We start from the raw sequence: 13,743 nt of genomic DNA on the forward strand, positions 1-13,743 counted from the left end.
AAAGTATATTTTAATTCTGAGCGTCTAGTGCGAGCACTAGCGAAATGGTCTATGGTCTCAAACATTTGTAGATGAATGCGTTCGCTCGCCCACAAACCAAACGCACGGCACGCAGCTTCATTTAGCAATGCAACGGGTGGCGTCTAGATGTATCTATAGTCTATGGTTTTAGTACTAATATTAAATCATTTCACTTGAAAAATAAAAATAATACTGATACCGACAAAAAGAGTTTTTTGGACCCCCTAAAAAATTGACTACAATATGTCAGATAGATACTATTGTCAGATCACCGTCGATATATTATTATTAGAATAAAACTTCATGTGGCTCATCGATGGTTTGGAAACAAAAGTTTTTATTATTTCTACAATATTCGAATGAATTAAAATTATCTAAGGGGAAAATTTTTCATTTATGCTAAAAATATTAATACATAATTATCAATGGAGGCGGATCCGCTGCCCGATGAGGGCTTCCACTAGTTCATTTAATTCCTAACCGGTCCTTAATGTTTAGCCACTCTATTGTCTGAATATAATCACTTTGATTAATGATACCCGAGCGGTGACGTGTTAGGCTTTAACGTCGCAGGTCCCAGGTTCGAATCGAAGTGAAAAATTCGCATTTTGTTTTTCAATGTGCGGTCGTACCAGATATTAAAAAAAAAAAGTGGTAGTACCGCAAAAGAAACTGATGAACAATGAAGCGTACAAGAAAGATTAATCAGATCAGAGAAGTGGTGAGACAATAATCAGAAATAAAAATATATGTAGTACTTATTGTGCAGTAAATGATAAACCTAATTGTAATCGGTTCAGGGCTTGAGTACGAGCAAAATGGGCCAACATTTATTCGCCATTTTTTATTTGGTTGAAAAATCCCAGTCGATATTGATCTTTATTGAAATCATGCGGATTTATACCTTATCACTGCCAGCCAATTTTTACTAGGTGGACACTTGTAGGCCAGCTATTTTTGAAATAAAATAAATCCCTTAAAAAATATGAAATAGGAACAGAAAGATAAATATTTGTGAAAATTTACCAAATCAACATGTTTCTCGAGTTTATCGTGAATATTTTCACACTAAAATGATAAATATTGTTTAGAAAATATACACAAACAGTTCATTCAGAAGTTATGACGTTTACAAGAACTCGCGAGTTGACTCATCCGTGGCCTGACGCGACATACATGCTTTGGCTACTGATCAGGTTAAGTTCTGCTAAATCTGTCATTTTATGTGATGGACTAAACGAGTAATATGTAAGTAAATGAACCACACAATTCTTCGACAACAATGAAACGACATTTGAGTTTCAATAACAAACGGTTTTATTTCTAATTAATAGCTATGAGTGGGTGAGGGAAAATCTTGCGATTCCGAGTCGGTATAATGATTACGGCCGGTCTCCGAGAGTTCTTCGCAAGCGTAGCAAACTTCGTTCACATCCATCCAGCATTCATAGCAATAAATGAAATGGCATTCGGGTGAACTGCAATCGTGAAACGCTCTCTTTTGTCTTCCTATAATTATAAAAATATAGATGAGTTATCTTTGCGAGACAAGAGACACTGACGCATTATAAAACCTGTCAGGCGAATGGCATAATGGAGATGTTTGTTGAAATGCGTGAGATGCTGAAAAAATCATTCTCATTAATGTTGTGTAAAGGTCGGACTATAGCGTCATGGGTCCCAGCCTGGGTCTGGCAAGTACACATATTGTTTTTCAATTTGTGTATGAGTCAAGAGTATGGACCTAATAAGTTGAGCAAGTGGCTGACATCAATTTCTCGTAAAAACAAAATCTGTTAATACAAAACTCCACTGTGTGGAGTGGAGGCCCATATGATCCTATTAGGATCGGACATGGTCGGAAAAGTTTTTAGACCGGTAGGTATGTATTCTAGCTCTAGTCAGGCATCAGTTGTTCCCAAGATGCTGGTAAAAAATGAAGGACAAGAACCAGAAAAATATATTTTTTTTAACATAAAAAGGTTTCATAATATTTTGAACTGAACTTATTTATAAAATAAAAGGATCGACATTATAATATAGGAATTTACCGTAATGCAGCAGTCGTTCGGAGCAGAGAAAACATTTTTTGTTCCATGTTTCAATGGATCGAAGCCATCCGAAGGTGTTTGGGTGTCTTGACCTCAATATCCTGAGCAGATCATGCTCCATTTCCAGGTGATGCTCTTCTCGAATAATCTTCACTGTCTCCCTGAGGTTGCTTAAGAATCTTGAACGTTTCACTAGAAACTCATTGTAAATGAAGAGGGTTCTGCATTTTTCACGTTTCGGATAGAAGTATGCGCAGACAATTCTAAAAAGCAGTGTAGGTACACAGATAAATATTGGCATATTGATTAATTAGCGGAGAAGCCTGTGCCCTACGCTTTGGACTATGGTGGCCGTCCTCTAATCTGAAAGGCTAGGCGAAAGTATTTAATTAGTTTCATCCTTGATAAATTTAATAACTGTTATCATTAAATTGTTTCTCTAAATATGTAGCTATAAAACTGTATTTGTTGTATCAGCTAACAATATCTTATTATTACACTATGTCCAATTCTAAGATCATAAATGGGCCTCCACAGAGTTTTTCTAAGCGGATGAAACCAGTCCTGATGACTAAATTGTGTGGCTGAAGTACAAATATTTTGTTTTATTTTACTTAATATAATAACATGCACTCGTGTCTCTAAAACAATAGGGTGCGAGTTTGAATCTCGTATGTATCTGGAAAATGTGTGTTTAGTCAGTGGATCGGGCGAATGACTTACAACCGTTCCTCATAACTGCTACTCTGTTGAGGTCCATAATATAATTAATTAAGATTTTTCAGCTAAGACCATTGAAGAAGGTATAGATCACCTGTGCAGTCTCTTTGTGTACACATCCAGTAGTATTAAAAGCAGCAGCAAAAAGTAACCGCCGTATATTTTGCACAAAATTGTCTCCGACGTGTATGTGGGCATCGGCAGGCAACGTGTGTTGGTTTTCATCGCTTTCATGGTCTTTGTGATGTTGAAGCCTTTGAGAATGGAGCGAACGAGATTTGCCAACATTCCTGAACCTTTTATCTAAAAATGACAACGAGATTTGAAACATTTTCATCATCAGGTCGCACAATGTACTATGTTCGTGTCATTCTTATTAGAGCAGAGGTTAGCATAGTTTATTGCTGATACACGGGCTCGGATCCCGAGGGGGGTGTTTTGAATTTTGAATGTTTTATTTTTCAATCAATTAAGTTTACATAATATATTTTGTGTTGTAAGGGTACTGGGTATGCGGTGGCAAGACTGTCAGAAATGAGGCGATGAGAGAGCAGAGTCTGCACCGACTCATTGCATCTGAGGTCAAGATCCTATGTTGGTCCTGACACGGCCAAAAGCTACGGGGACGCCTGAAGAGAGTATCGACCCGGTCTGCTTCTTCAACGAGCCAATAGGATTTCGGCGTTCCAGAAGACTGCTAAATATCATCTGCAGGATGTACACGGGATGCTGGCTTAACCTGAAAAGGTCTAAGAAGATTGGCAGAGCAAAGAATTTTTTGGAGGCGCTTTATGACAATCCATATAGTTAAGTAACAAAGGAAAAGATGAATGACTAAAACTTTAATAACAACGTTTTGTAGCTATAAAATATGGTGTTACATGGAGTATACGATACCTCTAGATTGATGGTGTGAGTGCCTGCTTGAGAGTATTCAACGGTCGCGTGTCGCCGCACCATCTGCAACGCTTCGCAAAACATTCGGTCGAGCAGGACTACCGCTGTGGCAGTTATCATTTCCAAAACGAGTTTTACCACTTGACTCAAAAATGTCCGCCCTTCATTTTGCAGACACCGTATGGAGTTTAAATTGACAAATTTCTTCCTTTCAATCTACCAATACGAAAATTAATCATTTATCTAAAGTTAAAGGCTGCGTATAAAGAAACTAATAAATAATATTATGGTAAGTAAAAGTAAAAGTCATCAAATAGATAGAATAACTTGGCTTGTTGTCGTGTATCCAACATATAAAAGAAAGAAGGGAATATTGCATGCCCCTATGCAGAATCCTAATCTTAACCCATAGCTTACGGGCCGCACAAAATTGTGTTTTTGCTAATTACTTTTCAAATGCAAATTAACACGTTAATTACAAAATTAATTAAAAGGGCCCGTAAGCATTGTGTTAATATACGGTCATTGATAATAATAATTTGTTATGCACGAGTAATCATAACTCGATAAGGGTAGTTACCTTCTTCAGTGGTAAAATGGTATACTTTCCGGCAACGCGTCGTCTTTCATCGATTTGGTTGAAATATTGAGTGACATAGATATTATCAAAGTCTATCTTCGTCAAATAATCATCGTGGTACGTTTGCGACACCACGATCACTCGTAGAAATAATAATGACAGCGCAGTGTCCATAATTTTGAATATATCTTGAGGAAAACAGAACTTTATTGAGTATTATAGGATATTTACATTTAATCTTAATTTTGTGAAATATTAATAGATGAGGGCGAGAGCTGTGGATGTTTTGTTATGAATAATTGGATTCGGTGAACATTAGTGGCAACACTACTAAAGATTTTGAATTTTGTCTTTATTTAATTACATGAAAGTGAGCTGAAAAAAATGTTATGTAGTAAGGACTGATGATTAAATTAGCTGCAGGCTATTTCGCATTGCAAGTTCATCAGTTCCCGCTGTTCTGTGAGATAAATGATTAGCCTTGTAGTAGAGTTAGATGTCTAAAAGAAGTCATGAACATGACTACAATGCATTCCTTGTTATCAAAAACATTTTTTTTTCTTAATATATTAATTGAACTGGCTTTTAAGTATGCATTATAATGGTTTTGAAACAAGTTAAAGTCGACCGTTCCGAAGATGGGTTTGTAGTCCGAAACAACTGTCAATGTAAATGACTCAATTAAAGAACAATTAACAAAAATAACTTTGTTTCAAAACCATTATAAATTTTTCTGTAGACAGACTATGATAAAAACGTTATGGGATTGCTAAAGAAGTTTATTGCCTCCTTTCAGCTATAGCTGATCGAGTTTGAAGTTTTCCGATAACAGAGCGTCGCTATAGGATTGGTTTGTCGAATATATGTTTTTGTCAAAATCGACCTTTTAATGCAGAATGTTTTTTTGTATCTAAACGGACCAGAACCATCCTTCTCTTTAAATTACTTTGTAATGGTAGTGAATACATCATTCATATGCTGTAAAAACAACAATTTAAATATCTCCATGTATTTAAATATAGGGTTATGAAATTTGTTCTTCGTCTCGGATCGACAAACCAATCCTACAGCGACGAGAGTGTAAAATTGATTATTATCAATCGCATATTCATTGAAAAAATGTATGATGATTTCCTAAGACTCTGTCAGAGAGTGCAGGACAAGTATGTGTTTATGTAGATCCGTGCAATATTCTATGCACCCGATTATTCCAAGGAAGTCTGCTTTTTGCATTATATTATTATTCAAAAGTAGATATTGGAAAATATAAACCGACATTTCAATGCACTCTTTTTTTCATTGAATTCGTTCAAAATAACTTTGGACGTCTCGCGGGTGTCGTGCAGATCAATGAATTGTTTTGGCTTATTCAATTTGTAATATTTGTCCACCGGCTTCAAATTATTATTGAGCGATTCGCTCATGTTCACTAAACGTAGATAGTTTTCACCGAGTCCGTCGTCAATCTGGAAACAATAAATGATTAAGTGATGTACAAACACAGTGAGCGGTGTAAATTACCACTCAACCATTCTTGCTGGTGTCGATCAGAGTGCCTTCATTACTTTAAGAAATTGGGAGTATTAAAAGCTTGTTCCCCCAATGCACGTCCGTGGCACTGGCGGTTAGACGCCGTTCACGTGCCAGAACGTCAGTGGCGTCTAGCTGGTTAAGTGAATGAATTTATTATTTTTATGATGTTCTTACGATTGCGTATGACAACAAAAAATGGTTATTTATTATCCGTTGAGCATCCGGCGATTCCCTTTGTGACATGTGAAGTGAAGTGTATCTACATACACTTCACTAACATAATTTTGTACACATACTAATTGATTGTGATTGATAAAAAAATCTATTCCGAAGGATTCGGGATTATGTTTACTAATCTCGGGATTCATAGGTATTGAAAATTGTTTGCGATCCCGGGATTGGATTCCCTAGTTACGAATGTATTTCAATTACGAGTATGAACGGTCAATTTTGTGGGCATTAATCCTTAATTTCTTAAATTAATACAGTTTGCTTAACTCAATCGACTTCTCTCACTGCTTTTTTATGTCACAGTTCTATTATGTACTTTTAAAATCTAAATGTCATGTTGTTAACGTCTTGACTTAATGACGTGATAAGTAATTTCCATGATATAGGTTCACGCTAACCTGCCATTGGTGATGCCAATTGGGAGGGCAATAACCATGTTTAATTAAATCGCTTCGGATATTGATATATTCCACTTACGTGAGTTGAATTTAGGTGGACGTTGTTTTATAAGTTTTTAAGATAGGGTCTATCGATAGTTCACTCTGTGTGCTTCCATCTACTTTTATTTCTTATTTTATTACTTATCGTATAATTAAATCACATTTCTCTGTATTTTTATTTTAAAAATTAACAGTTATTTTATGTCATGTCGTGAACGCTTTGAATTGGTAATTTGTTATGTTCATTATATGTAAAATAAATAAATTTGAATTTGATATTTCAACTTTTATGGCGCTGCAGTTGAACTTCGGCAGTCTCGAGACTCCTTCCGCTCTCCTTCTCCGGCTGATATTCCGTCTCTGAGTCACCAGTATTTCGTATTATGTTAAAATAAAAGCATTGAATAATCCTACCGCAAGAGATAATATGTAATTGACGGGCAGAGGACTGTATTTAAGTTGAGTTATAAACCGTTATACATCAACACATGTATATTATTAAATCAAATGTAAAACTCCCTTTTCTGCAAATTAATCAATCGAGTGTACACATAAAAAAATGTAAAGAAATATTTGTCAATATTTTTCTTGGCATACTAATAATATTGCGTCTGTTGAGAGTACAACCTAAAGCCGAATTCATACTAGACTTACATGTCGTGTTGTGATGGGTTCTGATGTTATTGCTAGCGTACACATCTATGTATCGTGTTGTGATGCCTACTGATGTTATTTTGAATCATTTTTGAATTTTGGTACGATAGGACGAATAAAATGTTAGATTCCGATTCAGACAGTGATTTTGAAGAAGACCTCGCTTTTCTTCTGTTAGCTCAACTTATAGGGGGGGGAAAAAGAAAAAAAGACATAGGGTTCATCCCATAAACAAACTAAGAGGGAATAAAGGAGAATTTCACCGTCTTGTGAAAGAACTCGAGGACGATGAAGATTCTTCTTATATTTTAGAATGAATAAGGTACAGTTTGAAGAAATCCATTCTATTATTGCGAACGACATAGAAAAGATGCATACACCATTTCGTCAGCCTATAAAGACAAGAGAAAAACGGCGTTCACACTAGAGTGTCGCGTCACAACGGTGGTGGGGGCACTGATGAGATCGGAGTCTAGCAGTTTGCGTCACAACATGACACGTAAATCTAGTGTGAATCCGGCATTATTTACAGAATGTTGAAGATAGTTATGTAGTATTTACAATTGTATAATATTTAACTGTATAGTCAATCCACTCAATAATATGGTGATTCATGCCCTCAGCCCCTTAATTTATTAATACATGGCGGTGTTCTACAAAGGTTGAATATGTAATCTATCTCACTTTGTCGCTGGCGTTGCACATTTTGAAACCTTCCAGATATTGGGCGATGTTGCAAACGGCGCCCAGCTGTAGTGGCAGGCACACGAACAGAGAGGAAATCCACGAATATGTTTTGTGGCAGTCGTCGGAGGCGCGTGAAAAAACGGCTCTACATTTTTCATCAGCTGCCCGCATGCAAACAATATATTTTATACATAGTCATTTGGCTTGAAACCATTCATTACAAATTCAATACGTCATGTCACTATGGTATACATGTGGTTGAAAAATGAATCTACATTGCAACAAGGGTGCATATTGCACATCAAGATCATGTCTATGCTAAGTTCATGTAATATTGCCATACATTGTATGGTTGAAAAATGAATTCTACATACACTACAATAAGGGAACATATTATAAATTCACTTCCACTAAAATATTGAAATTCTGTGTGTAATGCTGTGTCCAAATATTAAGTCGATATTAAGGTACTATACGGTGTAACCAGAAGCGTTGACTCAACTTTACGCATTTGGTAAAGGGTCTTCTTAGATATTATGCCATAAAAGCGATTCGTGAATAGGTATTCGAAATAATACACTTGACAGGTTAGGTTAGTGATCCATTTAACCCTGTCATCAAAGACATTGTTGCTTTTGACTATACAGGGGGACTCGTAGAGAATCTATATTGGGGTACTCGGTACTATATTAGATAGAAATATTGACAGTTCAAATCACCTTTAGAAACGATTTGGTCACATTTGCTTTCGAGTTTCTTTCGATACCCCTCATCTACTCGGTGAGTATTCCTGCAAATGGTATTTTAGAAAATAAGAACATATTTTTTTTATTATTTACTTCACCATGTTCGATCCTGAAAGGATCATATCGCATCCTCGCAACCAAACCGCCACAAGTCCAAATTTACATGTTTTGAGTTAATTACGTTTCATTGTCTATCGTTCATAGTATATGTACCGAAAATTTCATATTACAAGTCATCAAATTCAAGTCAAAACTTCATTCAACATCTAAACATATTTCAAAAACACAGTACAAAAATGCGAAAGGTAAAAACTTCAAAGCTGATTTTCTGTGTTTGACATTTTTTGGATTGTGGCAGTTTAGTAGACAGAGTGGAGGTTGTATTAACAGATTTTGTTTTTACGAGAAATCGATGTCAGCTATTTGCTCAACCTATTAGGTCTATACTCTGACTCCAAACACAAATTGAAAAACTATGTGTATTCGCGCACTCAGGATTTAAACCCGAGACCCACGACAATATAAGCCGACGCTTAAGCTGCTATTGCCTAGTTAAAAACAGGTGCACATTATTGAAATCAAAGTTGACATTTACATACTAGGCTCCTCGTCTCGTCTTCAGGCTATGAGAAAGAGAGCCATAAATTAGCAGGTGGGGGGAGATTCTCTTGCAGCATGAAAAAAATCATTGTAGATTATAATATTTTAATTCCAAGATTTTTTAAGCATTTCTTTGTTTACTGTATTATTCAGGAATGGATTGAAAGAAAAATCCAACGATGTAACCTGTATAATCTGCTGTAAATGCATAGGCGGCTCTCGTTCGATGGATTGGTTTTTCATACCAGGGACCGGGTACGATTCCCGTTGAGACCTCAGGCTTGGATCTATCGTTGTCGTCGATCCGTCCAACCTCTTTGTCGTCAATAGTGTGAACCATTAAAAATTGCAATGGAGACACTCAAATCCATGGTACTATGGAACATTATCCATAAACAATTATAATTATTTTAGCATCGGTGATTATCGCACCAAGCAGCCTCTCATCGTGCTGAAAGTGAAGAGGCGACGTTGGACCTGGTTCAGCCACGTGCTGCGAATGCCAGAAGAGAACCTCAACCTGGCTTGCCTGTTCTTCAAGCCGACCGGATTCCAGTGTCCTGAAAGGCCGCTAAATACTATCTACAGAGTGTATACGGCAGAGCTATGGGATGCTGGTTTGATCTGGAACGAAGCAAAAAGACTGGCGAGCGACGGGGATTCTTGAAGGCGCCGTGTGGTGTCCATATGCTCCAATTAAGGGGCGGATATGGCCAAAGAAGAAGATTATCAATTTTCTTCAATATCGCAGTGAGTAGGTACATAATAACTTTATGAATGAAGTGAATTCATTCCGCTGTTAATTGTCTGTTAATAAACGGATGCTCTGAAACATTTAACACAAAATAAATTGAAAACAAAATACTAACTCCAAAGTGGCAGTGGTGGTTTCGACGCCTTCGATATTTTTTGTTTTTTTAATGAAATCGTTTTTTTTTGCGTAATACGATTTATCATCGATTTCTTTGCCGATGACGTTAACAATATCTTGAACAGCTCTAAAAATATCAAAAGAAAGTAGTGTTTGAAAAGGCAGGTTTTGCAGTTTGTGATCCCTTAAGGGGGTACATGCTCAGCGTAGGTCAAAATGGAGCTTTTGTTCTATTTTCAAAGCATGATCCTGGACATACCTTAAACGTTGTAGATAATCTATTTATATAATTTTGAAGCCTTATTATCCTTTATATTTATTTTAAACATTTGATGACTGCATAAAGTATTTTTATTACATAAAATAGTATTCTTTTAAACCTCTCGCTCTAATGTTTTAGAATATAGTCATATTTCGGTACATAACTGTGCAGTGGTGTTAAGATTTTTTACGTTTATTAATTTTTAAACGCATTTATAAAACCATTAGTATAATTTATGACGAGATAATTTTAGTAAAATATTTACGATAAAAAATTATATTGATAATCTCTGTGATCCCAAATTTGACAAGAATTAGGCATTTTATTATTCAAAAAATCGGCAAGATCAACACATTTGATGATAATTCTAAAGATACTAATTATAAGCTATGTCTTTGACCATTCAAGTGTGATAAACATCCTATGAATAATGATTGCTTTATAATAATTATTGACCTTTGAATAGGGTAGTGTTTTTTTGAAATACGCCATTTCTTTTGTCATCCCCCAGTGGTTAAGATACAACATACGGCCGTAGCCATAAATTGACAAACTAAAATTGAAGTAGGGAGTAAGATCATGTTAACACGCGTATTTGAACATGTACCTAACCGAAAAAAAAAATCTTTTTTTTAAACGCTTCAAAATAAGGCTTCAAAATTATACAAATAGATTATCTACAACGTTTAAGGTATGTCCAGGATCACGCTTTGAAAATAGAAAAAAATCTCCATTTTGACCCACGCTGAGCACGTCCGCCCTTAAAGATTTCATTGTAATGTGAATAGATTAAATTTTATTAACATTGGAATAAATTTATTATAATAATAAACTATATTAGCACTTGAATAATGTTGACTTTCAATTCTCGGTTGGAATATAAATATACATACAGTACCTATGTACCTAGGTCATGGCCCCCACATCCTGATGTGGGCCCTCTACCTATCGCTAAGGGTAAAGGCAGTATGACGAGCTGCAGTAACGTTTTCCAAATGGTCTACGCGTAAAATTAAGGTGTATTTTACGCGATATTTTGTATTTTTAATGTGTACTTACATCCATTTAAATTATGGAGTTGTCGAGTATCGGCACACTGTTAAAAATTGTATCATACAATCAAATATTTAAAATTTTTTATATCATTGAAGTAAAATAGCGTTTAAATTTACTATTAGAGCAATTTTTGATGTGTTTATCTCACTTGTCTGGTCGACTCGTCATGCCGGGCCCTTCGTGAGCCCGGGCCGCCAGGCTAGAACCCTGTCAGCCCCCCCCTTGTGGGGGCCATGACCTAGGTACTTAGTCTTCATAATTTACAATACGATCATGACTGATTTTGTCTTATTTTTAGGTTTAAAGATTACTATCATAGGTCCTGATCGTTGTTAAATTATGCGGAGTCATCAGCAGGGCAGCAGGGTGAAGGCCTCCCTATCTCCGATGCATTCCTTTCAGTCCCACTATATGAGAAGCATCGATCAGAGAACCGATGCACATTTGCGGTCCGATCGCACCCATTAGAATTATGGAAATGGTAAAACTATTGCCATTCTTTCTCTGCATCTCGCAAAACGTGTATTTGTATAGACAACATCACACTACTGTAAAATGTAGTGTGTAAGATGAAAAGCTGCTGTTAAAGTATCAATATTTTTTTTTGTATCCAATATCAGATCATTATATTTTATCCCTTCTGGGAATTGGCAAATGCCAATTACAATGCATTAAAATATTTACACTATTCAGGGTAGTTTTATCTTCATTTTTGCATTATTTTCCAAAAAATTCATAAAAGTATCAATATTTCGAAATTGATACCCGGGCGGTAATCTGCGAAAGCGGATACTATGTTGCGGCCAAATTCCATTTCGCACTGCACTACTCTATGACATCTTCTTGGCTACGTGTTAAAACTGTGAACTAACATGCTCCTCCCATTTTTAACCGCACTTCCATTATAAACTAACAAGCTCCTCCCATTTAGTCGACAACAGCGTCTTCCTTCACGTAGCCAAGAAGATGTTGTCGTACAATACAGTCCAGATCCTTACGGTATAATGTTGACAGATACGTACTTGACTGTTTCTTCTATTTCTCGCGAGTCAAGGTGAGCTCCGAGTACGGCTTGTTGGAACGGCTCAAGCATCAACTCGTACTTTACTTGTGTCAGATTGTACCTCAAAGAAACGCCGCACGTGAACACATTCACCACTTCATTCCCGTTGCTGATCACATTGCTCAAAGGACCTAGACACGCGCAGATCTTTCAACGATTGATTGAATTGAGCGTAATCATGGCAAAACTCCATTATGAGGTTTACAATATGTAAATTCCGTATAGTCAAGATGGGGATGTTGACAGTTATATCGGATTATAGCATTCGGTCCTTTGGTCCCACACACGATAGTGGGTTCATAGCCTACAATATATCAATTGTGCCAATTATTCCTCAAAGGACCAATTATAAACAAGATTTATAATCGTAATCGACTTTTGGGCTGTCACTGTATATTCTTCCTTTCGGTCTCGCCGCAGAAGGAAAAAAAATACGCGGTGACAGTTCAAAAAATGTTTTAATGTACCTAATAATTACGGCTTTATTAATTAAATAATTTCAGGTTTCTGCTATGAATAGATTCAAAGTGTGAATTGGACCTGTTAGATTTGATAAAAAATCTCTATTTGACTTACTTTTGATAAAGTCGGACTTAATATACTCCGGCTCCGAGGAGGTACAGACGTGTGTAAACCGGTAAAGGGCACTGTCAGGTGTATGCATGCGAACGCTGCTCAAATAAATGGGTAACTATGTTGAAAAATGTCAGGGTTAGATGACAGCAAACATCGGTCAGAGTAAAAAATGATGCCGATCTAAATACATTGCGACTCGTTTGTCAAACCGGTCGTCGGATTCTGCCGGAAAAGCCGATAGCAAACATTCTTTTTAGCATCATTACCATTCATCATTCAATTCATAGAGCGATATCTAAAAATGATAATTTCAGTGATGGTGACTTTTATCTGAAGAGCGACGATTTATTCCTAATTATTTTTTATTACTAAACAGTTTGTACCTGAAACAATGTATGATAATATGAGTCCCTTAATCACGCTCCTGCCCGACTTTCCAAGAAGAGACGGGACAACCAGTGATGTAATGCAACGGGTTTGAATAGAAATAGCATTTCCTGCAGCTAAAAAATGGTTGAACATATTAATAATTAACATTAAAAACATATAGAGGCGAGTGATCCTCGTTTGCCAAACTACTTACGCTTACCTAGGATTATGCAGATGAATAATGACACACAGAATTCGATGAGCGGGGGAAAGTTCAATCCGTTTATCAAAAACCTGTTAAAGAGAATCCCAACGAACAATCCCCAAAAGAATCGACAGACTATTTTACTTTTACGCCACTTTCTTGCGTCAGAAAGCAGCAAAAC

The 13,743-nt window shown here is 36.3% G+C and overlaps 1 protein-coding gene across 1 annotated transcript; it reads right to left on the reverse strand.

Moving 5' to 3' along the window:
* Window positions 1-1,348: 1,348 nt before the first annotated feature.
* LOC147074387 (protein sneaky-like) lies at window positions 1,349-13,510 on the reverse strand. The gene is made up of 10 exons (XM_085943957.1): window positions 13,372-13,510; window positions 12,372-12,543; window positions 8,534-8,604; window positions 7,812-7,975; window positions 5,546-5,735; window positions 4,270-4,457; window positions 3,690-3,905; window positions 2,887-3,095; window positions 2,073-2,335; window positions 1,349-1,530 (listed from the first exon to the last, which is right to left on the reverse strand). Exons 1-10 carry the CDS (start codon window positions 13,508-13,510, stop codon window positions 1,349-1,351), a joined length of 1,794 nt encoding a protein of 597 aa, XP_085800083.1.
* Between the last annotated feature and the right edge of the window lie 233 nt (window positions 13,511-13,743).

Source organism: Rhyacophila brunnea, unplaced genomic scaffold (genome assembly GCF_057557595.1).
Source record: "Rhyacophila brunnea isolate RB1 unplaced genomic scaffold, BYU_Rbru_1.0 scaffold_16, whole genome shotgun sequence".
In the NCBI taxonomy this organism is placed as follows: Eukaryota; Metazoa; Arthropoda; class Insecta; order Trichoptera; family Rhyacophilidae; genus Rhyacophila; species Rhyacophila brunnea.

What these genes read in the sequence shown, in the direction of transcription:
- LOC147074387 (XM_085943957.1), bottom strand. Translation starts at nt 13,510, where the DNA reads ATGTTCAACCATTTTTTAGCTGCAGGAAATGCTATTTCTATTCAAACC. An exon ending in ATTATCATACATTGTTTCAG is followed by an intron (nt 12,544 to 13,371) that starts GTACAAACTGTT and finishes GCGCGTGTCTAG; the next exon opens with GTCCTTTGAGCAATGTGATC. An exon ending in GAAATAGAAGAAACAGTCAA is followed by an intron (nt 8,605 to 12,371) that starts GTACGTATCTGT and finishes TACCATTTGCAG; the next exon opens with GAATACTCACCGAGTAGATG.